General features: G+C 38.6%; 1 protein-coding gene across 1 annotated transcript; it reads left to right on the top strand.

The window, feature by feature from the left end:
- Positions 1–22,677: 22,677 nt before the first annotated feature.
- Positions 22,678–24,831, top strand: LOC109095569 (pro-thyrotropin-releasing hormone). The gene is made up of 3 exons (XM_019109279.2): positions 22,678–22,815; positions 23,008–23,198; positions 23,884–24,831. Exons 2-3 carry the CDS (start codon positions 23,021–23,023, stop codon positions 24,393–24,395), a joined length of 690 nt encoding a protein of 229 aa, XP_018964824.2. The 5' UTR covers positions 22,678–22,815; positions 23,008–23,020; the 3' UTR covers positions 24,396–24,831.
- The last annotated feature ends 539 nt before the right edge of the window (positions 24,832–25,370 follow it).

Genomic DNA, 25,370 nt, shown 5'->3' with positions numbered 1-25,370 from the left:
TGATGGTGTTGAAATTATGCAGCCAAGCGATGATATCTCAGATCATTATTTAGTCTTGTGCAAACTTAATATAGCTAAAACTGTAAATTCTACTCCTTGTTACAAGTATAGAAGAACCGTCAATTCTACCACAAAAGACTGCTTTGTAAGTAATCTTCCTGATTTATCCCAATTCCTTAGCATATCCAAAACATCTTGATGATGTAACAGAAACTATGGACACTCTCTCTTTTTGCATTTTAAAAACAGCTGCTCCTTTACTCTTAAGGAAGATTAAGGAAAACAGTCTGACACTGTGGTATAATGAGCACACTCGGACCCTAAAGAGAGCAGCCTGGACAATGGAGCACAGCTGGAGAAAAACAAAACTAGAGGTTTTCTGTATTGCTTGGCGGGAAAGTAACCTATCCTACAGAAAAGCATTAAAACTGCTAGATCTGATTACTTTTCTTCTCTTTTAGAAGAAAACAAACATAACCCCAGGTATTTATTCAATACAGTGGCTAAATTAATGAAAAATAAAGCATCAACAAGTTTTGACATTTCCCAACAGCACAGCAGTAATGACTTTATGAACTACTTTACTTCTAAGATCGGTACTATTAGAGATATAATTGTAACCGTGCAGCTGTCAGCTATAGTATCACATCAGATAGCGTGCTATAGATCGCCTGAGGAACAATTTCACTCATTCTCTACTATAGGAGAGGTAGAATTGTATAAACTTGTTAAATCATCTAAACCAACATGTATGTTAGACCCTATTTGATCTAAGCTCCTCTTCTGACTATAATTAATTCGTCATTGTCATTAGGATATGTCCCCACAACCTTCAAACTGGCTGTTATTAAGCCTCTCATCAAAAAACCTCAACTTGACCCCAAAGAACTAGCTAATTACAGACCGATCTCGAATCTCCAATTCTGTCCAAGATACTAGAAAAGGTATATACTTAGAGAAAAATGGTATCTGTGAGGATTTCCAGTCAGGATTTAGACCATATCATAGTACTGAGACTGCTCTAATTAGAGTTACAAATGACCTGCTCTTATCATCTGATCGTGGCTGTATCTCTCTATTAGTGCTATTGGATCTTAGCGCTGTGTTCGACACTACTGACCACAACATTCTTTTGCATAGACTAGAAAAACTTTGTTGGCATTAATGAAAGTGCATTAGCATGGTTCAAATCGTACTTATATGACCACCATCAGTTCGTAGCAGTCAATGAAGCGGAATCATATCAATCACAAGTGCAGTATGGAGTACCTCAAGGCTCAGTACTAGGGCCGTTACTCTTCATGTTTTATATGTTACCCTTGAGAGATATCATCAGGAAACACGGTGTTAGCTTTCACTGTTATGCTGATGATACTCAGCTCTATATTTCTTTGTGGCCCGGCAAAACATACCAATTTAAAAAACTAGCGGAATGCATAGTCGATATAAAAAACTGGATGACGAGTAATTTCTTACTGCTAAATTCTGAAAAAAAAAACAGAGATGTTAATTATAGGACCTATAAACTCTGCATGTAATAACCTAGAACACTGTCTAAAGCCCTATTCGGGTGGTAGCTGTTTCTCAGGGGGACGTGATTTTCAGCATTTACAGGGGGTAGTCTGTGATTTAATTGCCTTCCGAAACAAGGATGTCTGTGTTTTTCTCTCACCACCCCCGTAAAAATCCCCAGCCAAATTACCTACTGTTTTTTGACAAACACCAAGGTCGTGTGGTAATTTAATAGCCATCTGAATCCACATCTCTGGGTTTACCAGAAGAAATCGATTCAAAATTCAGTTTTTGAGCACTCCTGAACACCATAAGGTAGGCTACTTAAACTGTTGTACTTGGTGTAATTTGCATACATATTTATTTTCTGAAATTGCTGGAAAATATTTAAAAGAACAATACTTCATAACTGCTCACAGCGACTGGGAGCAGAAAGAGAAGAAAAGCACGCAAATATTTGAAATGGGTCTTTATTATGGCAGCAGCAGGTATGCAATACCATTTTAAAATGTGTATTATAAACAGATATATAGGCTACATAACTATATTGCGTATAATTATATACAAACTATAGCGTGTCTTTTTTTTAAAGAGGAGATTTAAATAATCAAATAATAAATAAGATTATATATTATAAAATATGCTTGGAATAATAAGAATACAATTTACATAATAAATATTTTTAAATGCATTTTACACAATAATAAGAATACATTTTGTCAATAAAATTTATTTACATCAGACAATTGTGCTTGGTCACGTGAGCAGCGCGTTCCCAGGTTCGTAGGATCACAGAACTCACTCCTCCTCTGAGAGTTTTTTTTCCTCAAATATGGCAATTTTTTACACTGAGGTGATATGTAAATAATTTTTACTGGCGTCCACATGAGAAACAATTACCGTTCGAATCAGGCTTAACACTTGATGGCTGCTCTGTCAATTCTTCATCATCAGTTAGGAACCTAGGTGTGCTATTTGATAGCAATCTTTCCTTAGAAAGCCAAGTTTCTAGCATTTGTAAAACTGCATTTTTTTTCATCTCAAAAATATATCTAAATTACGACCTATGCTCTAATGTCAAATGCAGAAATGTTAATCCATGCGTTTATGATCTCAAGGGTTAGATTATTGTAATGCTTTAATTGGGTGGTTGTTCTGCACGCTTAGTAAACAAACTCCAGCTAGGCCAAAATGCAGCAGCTAGAACCCCAACTAGAACCAGGAAGTATGACCATATTAGCCCGGTTCTGTTAACACTGCACTTGCTCCCTATTAAACACTGAATAGATTTTAAAATCTTGCTTATTACTTATAAGCCCTGAGTGGTTTAGCACCTCAGTATTTGAATGTGCTTTTGTTACATTATAGTCCTCCACATCCGCTGTGTTCTCAAAACTCTGGCAATTTGATAATACCTAGAATATCAAAATCAACTGCGGGCGGCAGATCCTTTTCCTATTTAGCGCCTAAACTCTGGAATAACCTACCTAACATTGTTCGGGAGGCAGACACACTCTTCCAGTTTAAATCTAGATTAAAGACCCATCTCTTTAACCTTGCTTACACATAACTCACTAATACGCTTCTAATATCCAAATCCGTTAAAGGATTTTTAGGCTGCATTAATTAGGTCAACCGGAACCGGGAACACTTCCCATAACACCCGATGTATTTCTTCGTTAGAAGAATGGCATCTACGCTAATATTAGTCTGTTTCTCTCTTATTTTGAGGTCACCATAGCCAACAGATCCAGTCTGTATCCAGACCAGATGGTGGATCAGCACCTAGAGAGGACCTCTACAGCCTTGAAAGACAGCGGAGACCAGGACAACTAGATGAACCCCAGATACAGATCCCCCTGTAAAGACCTTGTCTCAGACGACCACCAGGACAAGACCACAGGAACCAGTTGAGTCCTCTGCACAATCTGACTTTGCTGCAGCCTGAAATTGTACTGCAGTTTTTTTCTCCATTCTGTCACTGATGGAGTTTTGGTTCCTTGCCGCTGTCGCCTCTGGCTTATTTAGTTGGGGACCCTTCATTTCCAGCGATATCGTTGACTTGATTGCAAATGATTGCAAAGATACTATTTAAACTGAACTGAGCTGGATGATGACATCACTGAATTCAATGATGAACTGCCTTTAACTGAAAAATGAGTGTTTACTATTGTCATTTTTGCATTATTGACACACTATTTTCCTAATTAATGTTGTTCAGTTGCTTTGACACAATCTGTATTGTTTAAAAGCACTATACAAATAAAAGTGACTTGACTTTGACTTTCTAGGGCATGCTTGGCAGCAGACATCCTGTTAAGGCAGGGGCTGAGGCCCAGGAAAACCACTAGAACCCAGCTAGTGTAAAGATTCTTATGCGTACCAGATGGAGAGGGCTATCTGCCAGTTGTGAGTACCCTCCTGAGATCTAGCATTGATCTGTCACTTAGAGTTGGTACCAGAAAAGATGATGAATCTCAGGGTAGCTCTCTTGTTAGCTTTGACCTCCTCATCCTTTTTTTTTTTTTTTTTTTTTACAAACCCGATTCCAAAAAAGTTGGGACACTGTACAAATTGTGAGTAAAAAAGGGAATGGAATAATTTACAAAATCTCATAAACTTATATTTTATTCACAATAGAATATAGATAACATATCAAATGTTGAAAGTGAGACATATTGAAATGTCATGCCAAATATTGGCTCATTTTGGATTTCATGAGAGCTACACATTCCAAAAAAAAGTTAGGACAGATACCAATAAGAGGCCGGAAAAGTTAAATGTACATATAAGGAACAGCTGGAGTACCAATTTGCAACTTATTAGGTCAATAAAAAAGAGCCTCTCAGAGTGGCAGTGTCTCTCAGAAGTCAAGATGGGCAGAGGATCACCAAGGAATACTACTGTAATAGAAATCACAACATGGGCTCAGGAATACTTCCAGAAAACACTGTCGGTGAACACAATCCCACAATCACAGTGCCATTTGCCGTTGCCGGCTAAAAACCTCTATAGGTGAAAAAGAGAAGCCATAACCATAAACTTGAGCAAACTTGTCTCTTCAGTTCCCCAGACGTTTGCAGACGGTTATAAAAAGAAGAGGGAAGCCACACAGTGGTAAACATGGCCTTGTCCCAACTTTTTTGAGATGTGTTGATGCCATGAAATTTAAAATCAACTTATTTTTCCCTTAAAATGATACATTTTCTCAGTTTAAACATTTGATATGTCATCTATGTCAGTGGTTCTCAACTCCAGTCCTCGGGACCCACTGCTCTGCACATTTTGTTTGTCTCCCTTATTTATCGCACCTGATTCAGATCATCAGCTCATTAGGAGCGAGATCCATGAACTGAACTGAGTGTGTCAGATTCAGAAACATTCAAAATGTGCAAAGAATTCTGCCAAAATAAAGTGAGTATATAACCACTGATCTATGTTGTATTCTGAATATAATATTGAAATTTGAATCTTCCACATCATTGGATTCTGTTTTTATTTACAATTTGTACAGTGTCCTAACTTTTTTGGAATCTGGTTTGTATATTATGTCTATATACAAATAAATGCATTTTGTTTCAAGGTCAGGTACAAATCTAGCTGTAATCCCAGGTGGTGTGTTATGGAGTGGTTTTACTGAGTATTTAGAGAGATGGACGATAGAGGTCTGATTTTGATTTCTTTTAGATAAACCTGATCAGAATGATATGGGCCCAGTGAGGCATGTAACTGAGAGCCCGAAATAGAACCATGTCTATTTAAGGTTTTTGGTGGTCATGCTGCAGGTAAGTGTTTGTGTACATAATATAAATAGTCTTGTGAGTGTTTCTGATCAATAGCATGCTCATTTATACTACTGAGGTTAGCATGGGGCCTGTGTGTGTGTTGTTCACACAAAGTCCTTTCTGCAGTCCTTTTTACATGACCAAGTTAGCCCGCTGAGTGAATGCTCTAGTGTGTGTGCTTGGTTAGCCTCTTTTAGAGTGTGATCTTGCTTCTCTCTCCATCTCTGCAGGCCTCCACTCTGGCTGCGTCCTCCATCGATTGGCGCGGTGACTGGACGCTCAGGTTTAACTAGACGGCTGCGCTTCGATCCACACCACCCCAATCTGAGGAGCGTTTAACAAGGGATCTTGTTTTTGTTATTGGAAGGCTGAGGGCAAATTTACATATAAATCATATTTGAATGGTGAGACTCATGGGTAGAGCAGGGAGCTTGTTTTTGTTATTGGAAGGCTGAGGGCAAATTTACATATAAATCATATTTGAATGGTGGCTGGGTGGGTGGAACAAGGAAAAAACCAAAAAAACACACTCACACTTTACACCTGCTGTCAAACGTTTTCATGCTGTATCTTTGAATTTAAGAAACTTGTGATTTTTTCCTCATCTTTATTTGTTGTTTGAAAGGTAATTTATGCTGGTTTATGCATTATGCTGGTGAAACTGGTTGACCTGTGTGTTTTTCCGGGTGAAGCTGACTTACCAAGACAGAGTTGCTAGTTAACCTTCCTTTACATTCCTGCTAAACAGACTAGCATAAGCTAGCTTGTTAACCCAAACCATTAACAGCCACTAAGACCAGAAGGAAATGATGATTTGATAAGAATACTGTTCTAGTCCCAATGCCAGCCCTAAGTCTAACCCTAAAAGTTGACAGGAATTTTGTTCCAGGACAATTAAGGATGTTCATCCGCAATCAAGTCCAGCTAAAATCACAGTCAGCTGCTGGGCAAAACAAAATAATTGTCGCTTTTTCCAGCATGGCATGCAAAATGCAGTCAGATGTGTCTTGAAAATGACACTGACCTGAGTTACATAACAGACGAGATTTGGACTGGAGACAGATGACAACACCAATCACACACACAGGCATCAAACCTGACACTGCAATCCATTATGATGATAACTGCCTGCTTCCAAATACCAAGGTAATCAAGTATGCCAGAAATTCTGAACAAGTCAATCTGAATGGTGAAGATACTGTTGAAATACACTAATAAACTCTTTTTTCATGGAAATGTAAAAGGCAAAAGATAAAATTATTGTTCTGCCAAACAACAACAAAAACTATAATTTAAGTAATTTCATACAGTATATGATTCCTACTCACTACACTCATTCCAATAATAAATGGCCATAAAACAAACAACACTGACAGCAACAGCAACAAAGAATTTTATTTCTACTTAGAAAGGCAGAATAAGACACGATGGGACAGGGTGAGTCAAGGCAAGATGAAACAAGATTGGACAGGACAAGACAGACAGAGTAGAGGAGAACATACTCAAGCCTGTCCAGAGAGGAAACTTGTCTTAAACAAGGAAGGTGTCTCTGTAGTCAAGGTGGTCAGTCATTAGAAATAAGGCAGCTGAGACCTCTGAGACAGTCATGTGTGGGACTTCTGAGTTTGGACATACTGTAACATGCTTGTCTTCTTTCTCCGGGGTTATATTTAATGTCAATACTCTAAATCAGGCATGTCAAACTCAGTTCCTGGAAGGCCAGAGTCCTGCAGAGTTTAGATTCAACCCTAATTAAACACACTTGATCCAACTAATCAAGTCCTTCAGGCTTATTTGAAAACTGCATGGTATGTGTGTTGGAACAAAACTCTGCAGGGCTCCAACCCTCCAGGAACTGAGTTTGACATCCCTGCTCTAAATGTCATGACATAAAAAGTATAATTCAAGTTTATTTTATTATTTTTGGGGAAGTCGTGGCCTAACGGTTAGAGTGTTGGACTTGCAATCCAAGGGTTGTGAGTTCGAGCTCGGGCCGGCAGGAATTGTAGGGCTTCACATGTCATGTCACTTTCACTTTCATAACATGTCACCACAACTTAACTTCCATAGAGCAAGGCACCAAACCCCCAACTGCTCCCCGGGAGCCACAGCATAAATGGCTGCCCACTGCTCCGGGTGTGTGTTCAGGGTGTGTGTGTGTTCACTGCTGTGTGTGTGTACTTTGGATGGGTTAAAAGCAGAGCATGAATTTCGAGTATGGGTCACGTCACTTTTTTTTTATTAAGCAAACTTGTTGTGCCTGTACTACTTGATGTCACAAATGGTTGCAAAGTATAGGTGAGAAAGGAACGCAGCAATGTGTATGTATACGCAAAAATCAGAATCCCAGAGAACAGAACAACTACTAAATACACAACGAGAACTGACCAGTGACACAGGAGTTACACACTGAGACAAAACAAGATAACTAACTAGACACAGGTGTAACACAGTAGGGCAAATCAAAAACCATGGCAAATAATGAACCAGGACAAAGGAAACGTGAAATTACACAGGAAGCAGGGCAAAAGAAGCCTCACAAATAATACCCTCGCCTTTGCAGGTTCATAACATTGATACAACTACAGTGCAATCTAGCAACCCGGGAACAATTGCCGGAACACATTACCCGTGTATTTTCCGGAATCGCAGTGTGAAAGGGGCTTTAGATATGCCAATTTACATTTACTTATATGCACATTTTTTGGATCAATATGACCTATAATCCAGTCAGTGTTGTGTGATTGTCTTTGTACTTCTTGCATTTCTTCTCTTTGCTGCTTCCTGTAAGCTCATGCATTTGTCTTTCCTTCTCTCTTTTTCTCCAAGTGTCTCATGCACATATGACACACATCTCAGGGCCCCACACAAGAGCCCTTAATGTCAGAAAAACCCTCACTGTTCCTGCTTTTTATTTAGTCGCCCAGGATTGTGATGCTATTATCTCACAATATCCTCACAAGACCACTGCTTGCTCCGGCTGCAAGAGGAAATGATTACAGTGTGTGACCTTAACTCACCACTTGTGGCACACATTATAACACCCACACAAGCTTACATGTGCACACTCACAAACATTTTGGCTTCGCTTACTCCCTCACTCATCAAACACACACACACACACACACACAAATTCTCCCTAAAAAGCAAAGACATTTGCCTGTGCTTTTTTGAATTCTCACCTACTCTTTCTGTTTTGCTTACACACACACAAATTCTACCACAGCCGAATTGCTAAATTGCTCAGAATTTCTGATCAAAGCTCTTTCAGTGTGTAATAGAAGGATTGATCTGATCTTCTGGTCTCAATGGCTGGGCTAAACCATTACTGATATCAGAATTAAAGTTCACACACTTGATTGAGCAGGCAGAGAGCTCTGTGATTCAGCTCATTCTCTGATAAATAAGCCACATAGAGGCTGTACGTACAATCATTTTATCACAGTTCGGTCTTCCAAACTTCAGCAAGAAGAAAATAAGTGATGATCAATTTCGTTTTAAGTCAGACAACACTCCTCATTTCTTTTATACCACATATTTTTAAGTAAAAACACTAGACTAATTCGCTTGGGTGAAGTGGAGGAGGATTCCAACAGACCTGTGTTTGCCATAACCTCAAGCAAGCGCACAGTGCTAATTTAGAATTATTCACTCCAAAGTGTGCAATGTAATGTAATTGGATGTATATTTGAATAACATGCATTTAAAGGATTTTTTATAACTCTCTCTCTCTAAATGCAAAATGTTAATAATTAAAAAAAATAAATAAATGAGAGATCATAAAAATTAGATTATTTTTTTTTTTTTTAGTAATGATAAAATAAGCTATTTCAAATAACAGATATTTACATAGAGACCACAAGACAAAATAAAAAAAAGAATTTACACATAAGACCCAGTTTTCAATGGTTTACATACACTTGATTCTGTAATATCGTGTTGTTACCTGGATGATCAAAGCTTCTGGAGCACCTTTTGTGTAACAGTCACTGTTGAAAATGTTTGTAACAACATTCCACATTCATTCAGAAGTTTAGAGTCAGAACTTTTGTTGATTAAACTTAACAATTTCACATTTTATGTTTTGCCAAAAGAGAATTGAGAGCTTGATGCAAAATTCATGTTTGTAATTGATAAGTGTGGTTTACCATTTAAACATGCACCTCATATGATGAAGGAATGACGTGGTTATTGAACAGTACCCTCTTGGAAGCACAGAAAGATTTTGGAAGTGCTGTCCCTAAAGAAAAACAAGTATTAGAACTTCGTAGCAACCAGTACCCTGTGTCCATGCTGTCGTAATGGAGGGGACAAACCCATGCTTCTGCTAGAATAGAGTGCAAGTGCTGATGGGAGAGAGATGCTTACGCACACAGACAAACGCTCTTTCAAGTGCATGTGCATGTGTGTTATCTTCAGGGATACAGAGCTGGGGTTGAGCGTATGTGGGAGGGTTTTGTGTTTATGTCGATACTATGGTGAGTAGTATTTAGGCATCTAGTTCTGAGAGATAACTTGATATTCTGAGATGAGAGGTTTTTCTCACATTTGGTAGAACAATATTACTGTTGGAAGCTCTGAGGCCTGGTTTTATCTCAGATGATCTGATCACAAGTGATCAGGCCAAACAGATCGCAGTTTACACCTGGTCGTGATTGTGATCACTTGTGATCAGACTGATTGTGATTTCTGGAGAGGAGCTCTGATTTGTGCCTACATTTCTCAATATGTACAAATTCATAGAAAACACAAAAAGAGGTTGAAACAATCAATAAAAAAGCGGGCCAATTAAGTCCCCATTATCTTCAGATACTGAGATTTTTTTTTTAACAGAAAAAATAAAACAGTCTAATAGTTTTATAGTTATGTAGATTAAGAATGCCCACCACTTTTGATAAAGAGATATCTGTTGTTCCATAGATCTGTTAACTCATAAGCTGATAATGACATATTACAAATTAGCAAGAGGATACATGAGGACGTGAGAGGTTAACCACTATGATAACGATCTGTGAGTGAGGTGGTTTTCTTATAGTTAATATTTTTAAGATAAAATAAAAAAAAATGCTTACAACAGTAATTTATTAAGATTCATACTTGGTTTTAATTAATACAACATGAAATAATACACATTATTAATGTACTCAGAACTGAGAGAGTTCATTAATTGGTTTGTTTGTTTTTTTGTTTGCTTTTGCTATATTTGTGAGTATTTTTTAGGGCTGCTAATGAAGTCCAAATTATTGTCAAATTATTGTTATTAAAATAATCTACCTTGTCTCATGGTGTAAATGTACCTTGGTGCACTTTTTAGTGAGACACGAAATACGTACCAATAAGTACATCACTGCAGTTTCCAAAAGAAATGAACACTTATGAGGCATGCTAAAACTCGGGACAACGCTTATTCCTTTTCACACAAATTTATGGAGTCAGTTTCAATACATAAAGTTGTGATTTCTCGCACAAGTGTGGGACTTGAAGGGAATACCATGTTATGACTTAAAAAACCATATTAATATGATGGAAGATTTGAAAACTGATGCTTTTGAACGTTTGCATTGCACATATCCAGCTTCATATCTATGGGTTTTCATAGACAGAAGGTTTGTTCGGTAGCTCACCGAGTACGGAGATGGATTTGAGAGGCAAGGAGCTCCGTTTGAATCCCGTGTAACCACGGTTTGACAAAGCTGTTCAAATCAGCGTAAAAGGAAATTGAAATGGCACAGTTGCATCAACAAATGCACTATTAACACTAAATGGTAGGTTTAGTGTTGGGTTTGGCGTGGGGCATATTTCCAACATAGATAGAGCATAAAAACTTTTAGTGACCGAACACAGATATTTAAATTCTGAACCGCGCAATCTGTACCTGAAGCAACGTAAAAAAAAACAGCAACATGTGCATATAGCAACGTAATATAAACGTGCCAGGGTTCACGTATAGAACCTGTGTTTAGTGCCACTCAGTGGACATTTTTTTTTTAAAATAGAGCGAAAAGGGCAGTAGAGTAAGGGGGGTTACGAAAAAAAGGTGTTGCTCAAAAAGTGCACAGAGGGTACGTAGTTTTTTATGAGACCAGGTCTTGAAAATAATTATTAATGAAAGAAGCTTGCAGAATGAAATCAAAAGCAATAGTTGTTGCTTTGAAATGTATTAATGTACATTAATCTATTTTGGTGGAATTGAATCTTCCATATCTGCCATAACAGTAACGTCATGCTTTCATATTCTCTTCTTTCTTCCTGGTCTATTTAACCACAAACTGTTGTCTTTGACTGTGGCAGTGGATCTGTGGTCGGGTCACGACTCATGTAGGCATGTGTGTGGTGAAGGCTGGCTTAGTGACTCAACTCATGTCGCAGTACATCACCTCCTGACCTCTGCAGAAACAGCATCCGGACCCCGGCTTGCAGGTGCCAATCACACATTGCCATGTTGGGACCCTGTCAGTGAAGTGTCAGGAAAAATAACCGGAGAGAGGCTTAGGCTCATTATGGCAGGGATGGGAGGGTTGAAATCAGTCAAAGGCATATATTTCAACTCTGTGTTAATGCAAGCAGTGGCTTTGTTTACTTTTTCATGTATTGGAGGGTGTATGCTTCTCACCTGGAGAGAAAAGCTGATCAGAAAAAAACAGGCAGTTTAGGTTAAGAGAGTGTGTTCAGCCTGCATGGTCTGTCAGTCAGGCAAGGCTGTTTTAGTCCAAGCTGTCTTCTCTGTTCATGTGTCTTAACACATGTGGGAGTGCCTGAATGACGTCTAGACAACTTCAGAGAAAAAAATAAGTGCACTCACAGTTCTGTCTTCTCCCCTTTTGAGGGCTTCTGTAGAAATAGATAAAATACACTTGAAATAGTAAAACTTTGCAAACATTTTACCTTAAAGGTGCATTCAGTCATTTTTAGCTAATTAAAAGTTTTGAGTCATTCAAATTCACATCAGATTTGAGTGGAAAAAATACGAAGTCTAGACACACTGTTACTGACTGGGTTGAACAAACTGCAATGAAACACCGTGTCCCTAATGTTGTTGGTCAGCTAGCAGCTCCCACACACGATCAAGGATCAAGCCTGAACGCACACAGATCCAAGTGCTGCTGCGGCGTGCAGGAGACGATACGCTCAGACTCGGGGCGGGTCCAGTCACAGTGCCGGCCTCCAAACCAAGACCAAATGTCCATAATGGATGTGTATAGTATAAAACAGAGAAAAACACAGGACAAACAGAAAACAAAACAAAAGATAATCAAATAGCTTGGTCTGTGATGCGGCAGTGGTTAGTAACACAATCTTCATAAATCCAGGCCGACAGGTGTCGTATAGAGTCACAACTGAATGAAAAGTCGGCTAAATGTAAACAAAGCCTCTTACTGAGTGTAACAAAGTAGAGAAAACTCAACTTTGTAGAGTTTGGCAAGAGAAAGAGAAGTACTTTCTGAAAAAAATGCCGTGCTGTGGCCACCAGACTTGTGTACTAATTCTGACAGCTCCAGGTGTTTGTATGGCTGAAGGAGGTACAAAAGTGTTTGCTGGAGACTGTTTTATGATCTGTTTGAATAAAGCAATAGGTGTCTAATGCACCAGACTGCAGCAAGATGCCTTTCAAGTCATGAACAACCTCTCTCAGGGTCACATCTGGGAGTTATGAAGATGGTTTTCAGGTGTATTTCTAAGTACCATTTCTGGCCTGCCTGGGGGGGTTGAATGTAATCTTTGCGTGATATCTTATTTTTGCTGTTTGTGAGATACATATCCAGCATGACTGGGAAAAAGCCTTCAGCGCATTTGGACCCTAACCGTGTGCTTGTAAACCACTCATGAGACTGATTGTTAACTGTGTAGGATCAAATGCCTAAACCTAAAAGTTGAGTGTCAACTATATTTTGATAAATTATGTGCTACTCACCAGTTATGAGAGACTATCCTGTTTGCACTTGATTAGAGCTTGTTTTGGTGGTGAAAGTTTGTTGGTAAAGTGTTGGTCTTCCCTGGAGTGATCCAGACAGATCAAGGGTCAAATTTCACCTCAAAAGTGTCAAGCAGATGTTGTTGGAGTTGGGGTTAATGCTTAAGTGTCCAGTGCTTATCATCCAGAGCATGAGCAAGGGCTTTCTCAAAAGGGGTCCACCGGACTTTGAATTCTGTTGCTCCACGCTTTGTGTGTTTGCTACAACCCCACCAAATCACTTGTGATTTCACTATAATAAACTTTTTGAACACCACGGGGTCTAAACTAAACCCGTGAAATGACAGGGAGTGGTAAATAGGCAGAAGTTCCATATCCATTGTTCGTCAGTCCCGGGCTCCAGAAGGGGAAACTCTAAAGTCTGTTTCTTCTGAGCTTGTGGCTTCACAGTACTTGTGTTAAGGACCGTTGGCTTGTTTTACACAGCATTTAAGTCTGGAAATGGCTTTCAACAAGCTTAGTCCAGTGAGAGAACTTACAAAGGCAATGTAACAATGATCTCTCTTTTCTTTTTGCTTAGTACTAAGAACCTAGATCTTGCAAAGCTCTGAGTCATTACTCAAGATCTTTCCCATAAGATCCTTCTGCTGCAAAAGAAAGTCTGACCCTGTGACCCGCTGGGATGCTGTACATTTTAGAGGCATGATCAGCTGGATTCCTTTCAGAAGTGACATATCCCACCATTAATGTGAATTTGTACTCAACACAGTAGATGCAACTGGCTATGAAGACATGAAATCTGCTGCTTCACTGTTAAAGTAACCAAGAATTATCTTTAAGTCAGTCCAGAAGGTATTCCCGCTCTTTCTTGAGCATATGACTTGTCCCTACAGTCACCAAAGGCAGCTGAAAGCTCAAGTCTAGATGAGGCTGTTACTTTCCTAGGTGCAACTTTTGGCTTGCCAGTGATTAAAGAGCAATACATTTTTCCTGATGTACTGATCACTCTAAGATATAAACATTCTCTGTAACACCTGAGGTACAAGCATCAGAGAAAAAATGGTCATAGCACTTGACTTCCTTGATGCTTCATAGAATGTAGCAGGGTTGGAGCTTCACATTTACATCTGTACATGCTAGGTTCGGCTAATATAATTCTAGAATTCTTACTGTCACCATAGGTCATCTGGAAGTGGGTCATCCCAACTAATCTTGCATGACTCATCTGTTGCAAGATTTCTGTCCCTATAAGGATGAAGGGGCCACAAACCCCAATTCCACATCAAACGTAGATGTTACCATGGACAAGATACTGCAGTAACTGTAAACTGGAACTTGTGAGATGCAATGGCATGAGTTAAACACCAAGTGCAATTTAACCAGAACCATATCCAGATCTTTAGACAACTTCGTGGAGAATTGAGGCAATAACTTCCACCTCTCATAACTTATTTTCAGTATTTTGTTCCTGTGTCTCAGTGGTAGAGCATTTTGTTAGCAGCGCCTAAAGTTTGTGGGTTCGATGCCCAGGGTACACATGTTAGGTCAAAAAATGTTAGCCTGAATGCACTGTAAGTCACTTTGGATAAAAGCATCTGCTAAATGCATAAATGTAAATGTATTTTTAATGTTAGTGTTTTTTTTTTTTGGGTTTTTTTTTTTTTTTTTTTTTTTTTTTCAATTTGCGCTTCAAAGTGTGGCAATGTATCTTGGAGCCCACCGTGCGACTCTTCAAAAATGGGCTCTTCCTGGGAGGACTCAGCTTGCTGATGGTTCAGCCTGTCTCCTCCAGCCACCGAGCGCTCTAGTGCTCGTGCTGCGGCTGCGTTGTAAAGGATTTGCTTTGATAAAAAAAAATTCATCTCCCTCAAACAAGTTGTGCAGTCCCTGGACAAAATCACCATAAACCTGGCAGGCACCATGTTACTTTGTGTAAATTTATTCAGCTTACGGGGATGTGTAGCAACTGATCAGCCGCCTTAACAAACCACTGTGAGCTATAGTTGCCCATCTGTTTACACTTTAGGCCTTAATTAAACATTAAATGTACTTATTTTTTTAAGGCAATACTTTACGGCTTCTTAAAGAAGCACTTGGCTGTAAAGAAATGTGGTGCCATTTGACAGATTAAACGTGTTCACTTTTTAGCTTCTTAGACCCATACCAACAAAATTACATGCAAATCCATGATACTACTATGTCTTATTAAAGACCCAAAATATATCTAGTCCAAGTCTCAGCAGTTAACAATGTTTAGACCACCTTAGGTACACTGACTTAGAACGGTGAGAGGCACCTTCTCTGATGTTAGCTGCTGTTCAACTTGTATAGAATGGCTCTGAAGAAGTGAGAGATCCTTGGTCTCCCTGCCTAATGTTCTGTGGAACATTGTAATGTCATGAAAAAGGGGTCTACCAGAACTCTTGCAGTCACCATGTGGCTGGGTTCTTCATTGTATCTTACTTGCGATGGAACCGGGACTGTGCTCCTTCCAACAATTAGTGAGTAACAAGAGGTCTTTGGTTTACTGACGGATGGTTTATTGGGTCAATTCCTCATCACCAATAGATGAGGATATGAAAACACTCAGATGGTTAAAACTGAAACAAACAAATGAACATGGTTACAAATAAACAGCTTTTTCTTTTATAATAGAACACTCAACTTCAAACTGTTGTACTGCCAAGCAATACACGATTATATGGCTTCTTTTAAATAAAAAAAGTGAAGGATAGAAATAAGTTCACTTCCCTTGAGCAGGGGTGTCCAAACATGTTCCTGGAGCCACCACTGTTTCTGCAAGAGTTTAGCCCGCAACCCTAATTAAACACAAAGTAATCAAGGTCTTTAAGGTAGCAGTCACACATTTCTCAAAAGACGCAATCTGACTAAGACACTCCCAACAGACATCATTTATGGAAGCTCAAACTCTTGCCTGGCGTTGCCTTAATGGGAGGGTCAATTTTGATAAATGACCATAAACCCTTAATGCTTCGTCCACCATGACCAAAAGCCCACAAATACAAAATGTAAAAAATACATGTCAAAGTGTTCATTCTTTTTTCATTCGGTCACAGCGATAGCTGGATGTCTTTGTCCATATTAGGGATTTCTGGAGCGTTCATTTAGTTCTATTACTTCTGTGATGCATTGTGTGTGTTTCTGCATGAGGGAGCCCTCTGGCATCCAGTATTAATGAAGCAAGCATTAAATGTGTTTATAGTGCTCAATAAATGCTTAATCCATCTTATTTTGGGGTAAAAATAGAAAACTAATAATTCTCTTAAATAAATTTGAGTAGACATATGATAATCAGGTTTTATTTAGTTTACAGATTTTTTTTTTATATATAATATATAGTATATATAATTATATCTCTATATATATGATATATATATATATATATATTTGAAATCACATTGTAAATTGAAAATTGCAAAAAAACAAAAAAAAAAAACAACATAGTATATTTCTCTTATCTAACACAGTGCTTCAAATCATCAGCTCGCTGGATACAGGTCTGTAAACCATTGACAGGGTCCCTACACAGTGTTTCACTGCGCCCTATTTCCCTGAACACGAGTACCGCATCCACGCTAGCTAACATGAATGACCCGGCAGTGCTGGAAAAAAGTACAACCTTCTGTCCTCATTCGAGATGTGTGCCGTCTCTGATAACTAATTGACGGAAATCTGTCTCTGTCTAGTGGTGGAGAACTTTAATCCCAGAGTATTAGTGTAGTCAGCCAGCACGTGATAAAACAGATTCCTTTCTATGACATCAGAAAGAAGTTTAGTGCCCTTTTCAAAAACTATTTCTTAAATGTGAATAGCTAAAAAGTCCTGCTTATCTGTTTTATATTTCTGGGAAACCTGACTGAAAGATATCAAACACGGCTGTCTTTGATTTTTTCCCAAAGCATCTTAAGCCTATCTGTAGATCGTAGAGACCAATGGCACTGCCTGCATTTTGATTCAGCAAATCAGTTTGGGCGGAACGAAGACAACATGTTTAATATTCATGACCCCAAACAACCTGCCAGGCATTAGCATGATCAAGTAAGCAGCTGACAGCTCAGACAAGAAAGAGAAATATTCTTTCATAATGCTAATTAATGTCATATTTAAGAAGTTGTTAATATGAGACATATTTATTGTGTTTTTACAGAAACAATGAATGACTAAAAATGTCAAATGCTCAACCTTTAAATAATAATTCTTCAGGTTTTTTTTCTTTTTTTTTAATGAAAATGATAAATTATACATGGATGCTATTCTTTCAAACTGTTGTATTGTGAAGAGGCTGATGAGATTTAGAAAGTGCCACGTCACACTCTTTTCTGTCGGATCGTTCTGAATATACAGCACATCAATGTTTACATTGATTATTGATATTATTTCCATTATTACACATTTATGACTTAATATTATATTTTTATATTATTAATATTAATATAATATAAATATGTAATGATATAAATAATAATGCACAGCTCTAAAATTGTATGCATTGCTATGATAAAGAGAAAATGTGAGAGTGGTATCCTAGTTTTCTTATTCATTTTATTTCATTTATATAGCAAAATAAACACAACAGGAGTTGACCAGGATTGGATTTATATGCTTTATGTCAATCAATATTACGACCACATTATTAAATATTTGTCACAAATACAAATGAAAACTTACAATTTATTATTAGCTTTGTAAAATGCTGTGCATTTCAGTCGATTGTGCACATTTTTATATTCATTATCTGTCCTTTTTTAACAGATGTATTGCCATATTACACAGCCTTTCACATGACATGCAGACAAAATATAATATATATAATAATAATATTATATAATAAATATAATAATATTATTTGGTAACACTTTAGTATAGGGACCAATTCTCAAACTTTTAACTAGTTGCTTATTAACATGCCTATTATTAACATATTGGCTGTTTATAAAGCACATATTCTACCATATTCTACATCCCGAATCCTACCCCATACCTGAAACTTAACAACTACCTTACTTATTATAAATATGCAGCAAAATAGGAGTTTATTGAGGCAAAAGTCATAGTTAATGGTTTGTTAATAGCAAGAATTGTATAGTAACATTAAACTATATTATTATGTATAGTAATATTCATAGTAATATCATAGTATAAATATTATTTATATTCAGATAATTCAAATGTAAAAGCTTGAAATAGATAAGTTTAACCAGAAGAAAACATTAAATATAACTATTAAAAAGAATGTAAAAATGGGCCTATGACAGCTGGTTAAACAATTTGAGCATTGGTCAGATGTACTTTCTATGATATAATCTTACTAGATAACTATTTGGTGCTCCACATTGAACAAAAAGTGGTTAGATTCAAGTGTTAATCTAGCATACATGTTCTTTCCAAACTATTAAATAAATGCTTTAGAAACATCAGAACTTCTTTTTGCGTCATGTGATGTATTTTGGAACACTGCAAAATCAAAAGATGTGAGAAATATTTTTCCATGTTTACTAGACACATTAATATTGTGTTGCCAAAGGACGTGTATATGCACACACAGGAATACACACTCCCACAACAAACTAGAGCATCTGTTTCCACATCCACAAGTTATCATCAGTACTAAGACAAGGCGATTAAATGCCTAAAGGAAAAAACTTACATACACTGATCATTATGTCTGAACGAGAGTTTTTCCACCCTCCAGTATTTCTTGGTTTCCCTTTGAGTTTTGCACAAATAAATAAGCTGAGTGTATTTAAATGTGATGTTCTGGGTACACCATTAAAACGTGTGTGTCTGTGTGTTCACGTTCATGCAGTAATTATAGCCTGACAGTGGCTGACAGCATGACCTTTTGGGTCAGATCTGCTTGTCAGCTAATTTGCACTATGATAAGTGATTTTGTGTGTGTGTGTGTGTGTGTGTTTATGAACACAAAAGGATGACTATTTCACAGAAACAGAATGGTGCAGAATTCAAGAGTAGGTGTAGAAAGCCACAGTCAGCTTCTGGAAGACATGCTGAACTAGAACCAAAAAAGTTTTTCAAGACAAACTTTGAAGGTCAGTTTAGCAACTATTTGTCACCAAATCATCAATATCACAATTATGAGCATGTTTTCATCATGGTTTATTGTTTTGTTCATTCAGTGAGGGATACAGACATCAGACTGATTTCTTCCTTTCATGTCATCTCATGCACAGGAAGTCCATCTGAAATGTAAACCAATTAATTCCTCTTCTTTTTTCCACTGTCCATATGAAATGATTGGTATTGACGGCTGAAGTATTGGACGTGACAGCGCATAAACAGGCCTGATTTATTCCATTACACGGTGATTCCCTCACTGCCGTTCTCCCATCAGCTGGCCGACTGTACAAGAGTTTGTTGAGATTTTGAAATGTGAGCTGTGCATAATGAATTTCAGTGAGGCTTAGAGGAAGCCCAGCAGAATAATGTTTTGCTTTTAACAATAAGACTTTGGTCGCCTGTCAGTTCCTGGCCCATTATATGCCTCATTGTAATTCTGAAAGAAAATGAAGACTTCTTCAGGACGTCTTCGAAAGCAAGAATGTGACGCAACACTAAGCTCACACCCAACATCATGTAATCTCTAGCTAGGCCAGCAAACAAATAAACAATTAAAAAACTAACAGAAAAAACTTCAAAAAAAAACCAAAAAATACCCAAATGATTGAAAAATGTTCATATAAACACCTTAATCGATCCAAACCGACTGAGCTCAATCCGAATGAAATTTCGATCGGATTGAAGGGGTTGGTTTATTCCTCTTCTAATACGATTGAGACTGCATGTAAACACTCGATCGGATTGAACCACGAAACTGAATGGACTACGCATGTGCAATGATGCAGAAATAACGTAATGACATATGACGCACAGAACTAGCGGCTCTTTTGAATAAAGTGTTGTATAAATGCTTGTCCTGTCATTATAAAACTCTCCTTTCACTCGGCAACTGTGTAGTGGAGCAGGACAACCTTGGTTTGGATTCTCATTCACAGGCAACCCGGTTTGGGCGCGGGGAGGGGCTTTTTTTTCTTTTTTTTTTTTTTGTGTGAGCAGCACAGCACAGAGGTTTATATGTATATTTATCCATAAACGGGTAAATATTAATTCTGCTGTTAAAAAAAAATAAAGAAACCATGTAGGAGAGTGGTTATTATGTGCAAACAGTGAGAAACTCTATATTATCTATATGTCACTTTCACTTTTCACTTTCACTATTTGAGCATTGTGCGCATGTCCAAAAAAATCTATTCTGATTTGAAGCTTGTGACATATAAAGGCGCACATCAACCCAATCAATTTATTTAGCGTTCATGTAAACACTACAATCAAATTCATCAATCTTAATGAATTCAGTCCAATTGAACCAAAATGGGTGCATGTAAACGTAGCCAGTGTGTTACTAGCAGACTCCACAATCAAAAAAGTAACAAACCTACCATAATATTATGACAGTTTTTACCACAGCTCTGTTCACAATAAAATACTGTTGTCCCATTGACTGGATCTGCAGTTTAAAGCCCAGTCTAGAAAAGCATGAGAAACACTATGCAATGATGAATGTTTCAAACCGTTTCATGCTACTGAATGTGGCTGTGGAACATGTTTATGTGATGACCTTCAGCGGTGGTTAGTCTGCTAGGATGTGACCTCAAATGACCACTGGGTCACTGAGCAAAAATGATGAAGAAAGATAAAAGATCCTGCAGCATTTGCAGCATTAGAGGATTGGTTTGATATTTATTATCTAATGCAATAACATTCTGAAATTTGTATGTGTGACCAGTATCCAAAAGTGTACAAATACATTTTTGGTCACTATATTCTCTGCAGTGTGTTCTGGTTATAAACTGCACATTACGTAGCAACTCAAGTCAAGTCACCTTTCTTTATATAGTGCTTTATACAATACAGATTGTGTCAAAGCAGCTTTGCAGTGTTAAACAGGAAAAACGTGTGCTGATAATCCAAGAGGACAATAGAAAACAGTCGTTGAATCAGTGATGTCATCATCCAGCTCAGATCAGCTCTCTTCCAACAGTGTCTGAGCAGTCAAGGCAGCAATGTTGCCAGAAATTGTGTCCCCAACTAAGCAAGCCAAAGGCAACAGTGGAAAGGAACCAAAACATCAGTGACAGAAATGGAGAAAAATACCTTGGGAGAAACCAGGCTCAGTCGGGGGGGGCAGTTCTCCTCTGACCAGACAAACCAGCATGGTGTGGTTTAATTTCAGGCTGCAACACAGGTGCAGAGGACTCGTCTGGTTCCCGTGGTCTTGTTCTGATGGTCATCGAGGTGACAAGGTCTTCGCAGGGGATCTGTTTCTGGGGTTCATCTAGTTGACATGGTCTCTGCTGACATTCAGGGCTGTAGAGGTCGTCTCTGGGTGCTGATCAACCATCTGATCTGGATACGGACTGGATCTGAGTGGCTATGGTGACCTCTGAATAAGAATGAAACAGACTAATATTGTTACATTGGGCTGCAAAGAAATATAGAGTTGAGTATCATCAGCATAACAGTGAAAGCTAACACCATGTTTCCTGGTGATATCTCCCAAGGGTAACATGTAAAGTGTGAAAAGCAAACAGTCCTAGTACTGAGCCTTGTGGTACTCCATACCTTCTTCTTCATTCACTGCAATGAACTGATGACTGTCAGATCAATATGATTCGAACCATGCCAATGCAATTCCACTAATGACAACATAATTTTCTAGTCTATTCAAAAGAATGTTGTGGTTGATATCTTAAAATAGAGTGTGTGAGACAGTATGCAACCATAAATGTTTTAAACAGTAGTATGAAACCTAAGTATATGTAAGTTTTATAAAAGCATACCTACTGTGACCGTTAATTTGAATATATTACTTAACCAATAAAAGAAGAGGCTTAACGATCATATTTGCTACAAATCAGGAATTGAAATTTTACATTTCAATTTTTAATTTTTATATTGTATCATCAAACAATTTGTTCTGTGTTATTTTGTTATGGAGATCTGTTAATTGTGAGCTGTCAAGGGACTATGGACGAAAATTACCCATATGTACAATCCATTGAATAAAAACGTTTATGTTAAATATCGGTCCTTTTCCAAATAAATAAATATATAAATAAAAACATAAAATTGGGGAAAACATTTATTTATTTTTGTATGTTTTTTTTTCTTCAATATGTAAGCTATTGTATTGTCTATTGCATTATTGTGAGCCAAAAAAAGAAAAAAGGCAGTTTTATGAATGAACAGGATCTCTATCAATGTCTATGCAGCTGCAGCAGCACACTGCCCCCCTCAGGACAAAACGCGCATCGAGTGACATCAAAGTCATGAATTCCTCTGAAATGACGTCAGAGGGGTCGCGCGGAGGGGGGCGGAGAGCGCCTATATAAAAAAATTCATGCGACTTTTGACGCTTCACTCTACTAACCTCGACCTGAACGGGTCAGCCACATCAAAGGATCGAGGAGCGCTGTGTTACACTCGGGCTGCTGATACATCCTCAGATTCCATCATCAACAGACTGTGCAGCGGGCTATAGGTCAATCCACTCACTATAAACTGCAGGTAAGACTAGGATGTAAGCAACTTTATATAAAATATTCTCTCATCTGCGATTACAAATATACTGGCCAGATTCATCTGATATTGCCACGTTACTTGTTACAAGTTAGGCTACTTGTTACATGTATGCCCAAATGTCGTAGTTTTCGTTTGCACCCTGTACCTGTAGTGTCTGATGTGTTTTGTTGCGAACAGGACAGAGCTTGTCATGAGGGCGGCGTGTGTGATCATCTTGGCCTCTCTGACGGTGTTCATGTCACCCGGGATCCAGTGTCAGACTCTGCCGGGTGAGGGTGACCCGTCTCTGGATGAGCTGTTCCAGCGCGCGGAGAGTCTGCTGCTCCGCTCTATTCTCACGCAGATGGAGGACGAGAACAACGCTAACGGTGTCTGCTCACATTCACTGTCAAAACATAGTTAGAAACTTACAAAACAGCAGATCTACTAGAAGTTCGTCCCAACATATTAGAGAACGACCGAAATCATGTTTTTTTTTGTTTGTTTAAATGTCTGTCCGATCATTCTTGCCACAACAGCAACTATTCACTCGACCGCTAAAATAAAATACTTTATTTTTTTATTTTTAGGTTAATAACAGGATTAATACTAATAACATTTTATTATTTATTATTATTTTTATTATTATTAGCCCACGTTTGTATTAATAAGATATGAAGGCCCACTAAATGGTGTAATATCGCTCAACCCAACATCGAAGTAGAAAACTGTAAAATCCGCATAATCGATCATCAGTTTATCTCTTTTTATGTAAAACCAATGCTCAGTAAATACAATTTGTGCATTTATTTTTTTATTTTATTTTTTTATTTGTTTATTTTGAATAGGCTACATTTAGAATCGCAATGATTGCAACGAAACATAAAAGCCGGGAATCACAAGCACAAAGTTGCGAAAGAGTCCTTTGGAAGAAACCAAATATAGGCTTCATAATTATACACTGTAGAAATGATTCTGCTGAATTATTAGAGATGTTTTCTACGTGTCATCAAGACCATCATAAATGTTTCTAGAGTTACTGAAGTTTTCCTGCTTGTCTAAATCCCTCTCCAGGAGAGCAGACGGAGTGGCTGGAGAAGAGACAGCACCCGGGCAAGCGACAGCATCCCGGGCGCGAGGACGCCGACTACGAAGACGAGGCTTCCGCCCTACAGAAAAGGCAGCATCCCGGGAAGCGCGAGGAGGAGGACAGCGCGAGGCTGAGGAGGCAGCATCCCGGGAAGCGTCTGTCTCTGGAGCACATGATGCTGGAGGACCCCACCGCGCAGAGCGAGCTGGCCAAACGCCAGCACCCCGGGAAACGCTACCTGATGCTGCTCCACAAACGACAGCATCCCGGCCGGCGCGAGCTGCAAGAGGCAGCGGGAGACTTTTCGGACCTAGCCAAGCGCCAGCATCCCGGGAAGAGACTGTGTGAGGACTGGGACGTGGCCGGCTGCGATCAAGCCAGCATCCTGCTCGAGCTTCTGGACAACGTCAACAAAAGTCGCGCAGAGGAGAAGAGACAGCATCCCGGGAAGCGCTTTGAGCTGGAGGACGATCTCACGGAACAAGAGTCGCTGTGATGGAGCGAGCGAAAGGCTTTACCGAGCTGTCCGAGTTGTAAAAACGGACGAATAAGTACGTGTTCATTGTTTTCCACAGCATCCGAGTCATGGAAACCGCGGCTACACTTTATTTGGAGGTGTCTTTGTTACAATGTAATTGTACATTTAAGTGCAGAGTAGCCTAGGTAATATTAATTAACTACATGTACTTACTTTATGGTTCGAGTTAGGATTAGGGTTTGGCTTAGGGTTACTTGCATGTAATTATGCATAATTAATTGTTATTATAATAGTAAGTAGCTACATGTAACGTGTAACAAGGACACCTTAAAAATCAAGTGTTACCGAAAACGCACCTGTCTCCATGTGTTTTACTGGTCGCTTTTTTGTTTCTCGTTTTGTTCAAGCAAAGGGGGCTTTCCAAGCGAAAATACAAAATCTCAGTTAACTGTGCGTCGCTTATCGTGTCTGCACCGCCACGCGCACACTTTAAAAACCTGTTCCCCACTCCGCCGTGAGGCTCGGGTCCTGATCCGCACACAAAACCCTGCTGTCGAAGAGGTTTGTCTCAAACGAAATGTCCATTAACTGGCCGAGCATGCGCTCGTGCTGTTTCGGGAAACATTTCACTAATGCATGTGAGCAGAAAACATCGCCCGCCAGATCCCCGGACCCCGACTCCGCAGATGTCCCGTGTACATCTCCTTTGATTTGGTTCGCTAAACTACGAAACGGGTTGCCGAAATATTTTTCTACAGTAGCTTAATTCTTGCATGACTTGACCTGTACATTTTCATGATTTATTTATTTTTTTGTTCTACTGATAAAGAGCATAAAAAATGACAATAATGTTGTACAATAAAATGCTTTCGATGCGAATATCTGCCTTGGGTTTGAACTTTAAACAATCACAAAGAGGACTCAGAAAGTCCTAACAGCGTAGTTCATTGTAGACTGCATCAGATTCAGTCAGTCCAGGATCTCACACACACC

The sequence above is a fragment of the Cyprinus carpio genome, chromosome A8, assembly GCF_018340385.1.
Source record: "Cyprinus carpio isolate SPL01 chromosome A8, ASM1834038v1, whole genome shotgun sequence".
Lineage (NCBI taxonomy): Eukaryota > Metazoa > Chordata > Actinopteri > Cypriniformes > Cyprinidae > Cyprinus > Cyprinus carpio.
This window is presented reverse-complemented; position numbering and strand designations above follow the sequence as displayed.

Coding starts and splice junctions, on each gene's coding strand:
- LOC109095569 (XM_019109279.2), top strand. CDS start 23,021: ATGAGGGCGGCGTGTGTGATCATCTTGGCCTCTCTGACGGTGTTCATG. Junction 23,199..23,883: donor GGACGAGAACAACGCTAACG/GTGTCTGCTCAC, acceptor ATCCCTCTCCAG/GAGAGCAGACGGAGTGGCTG.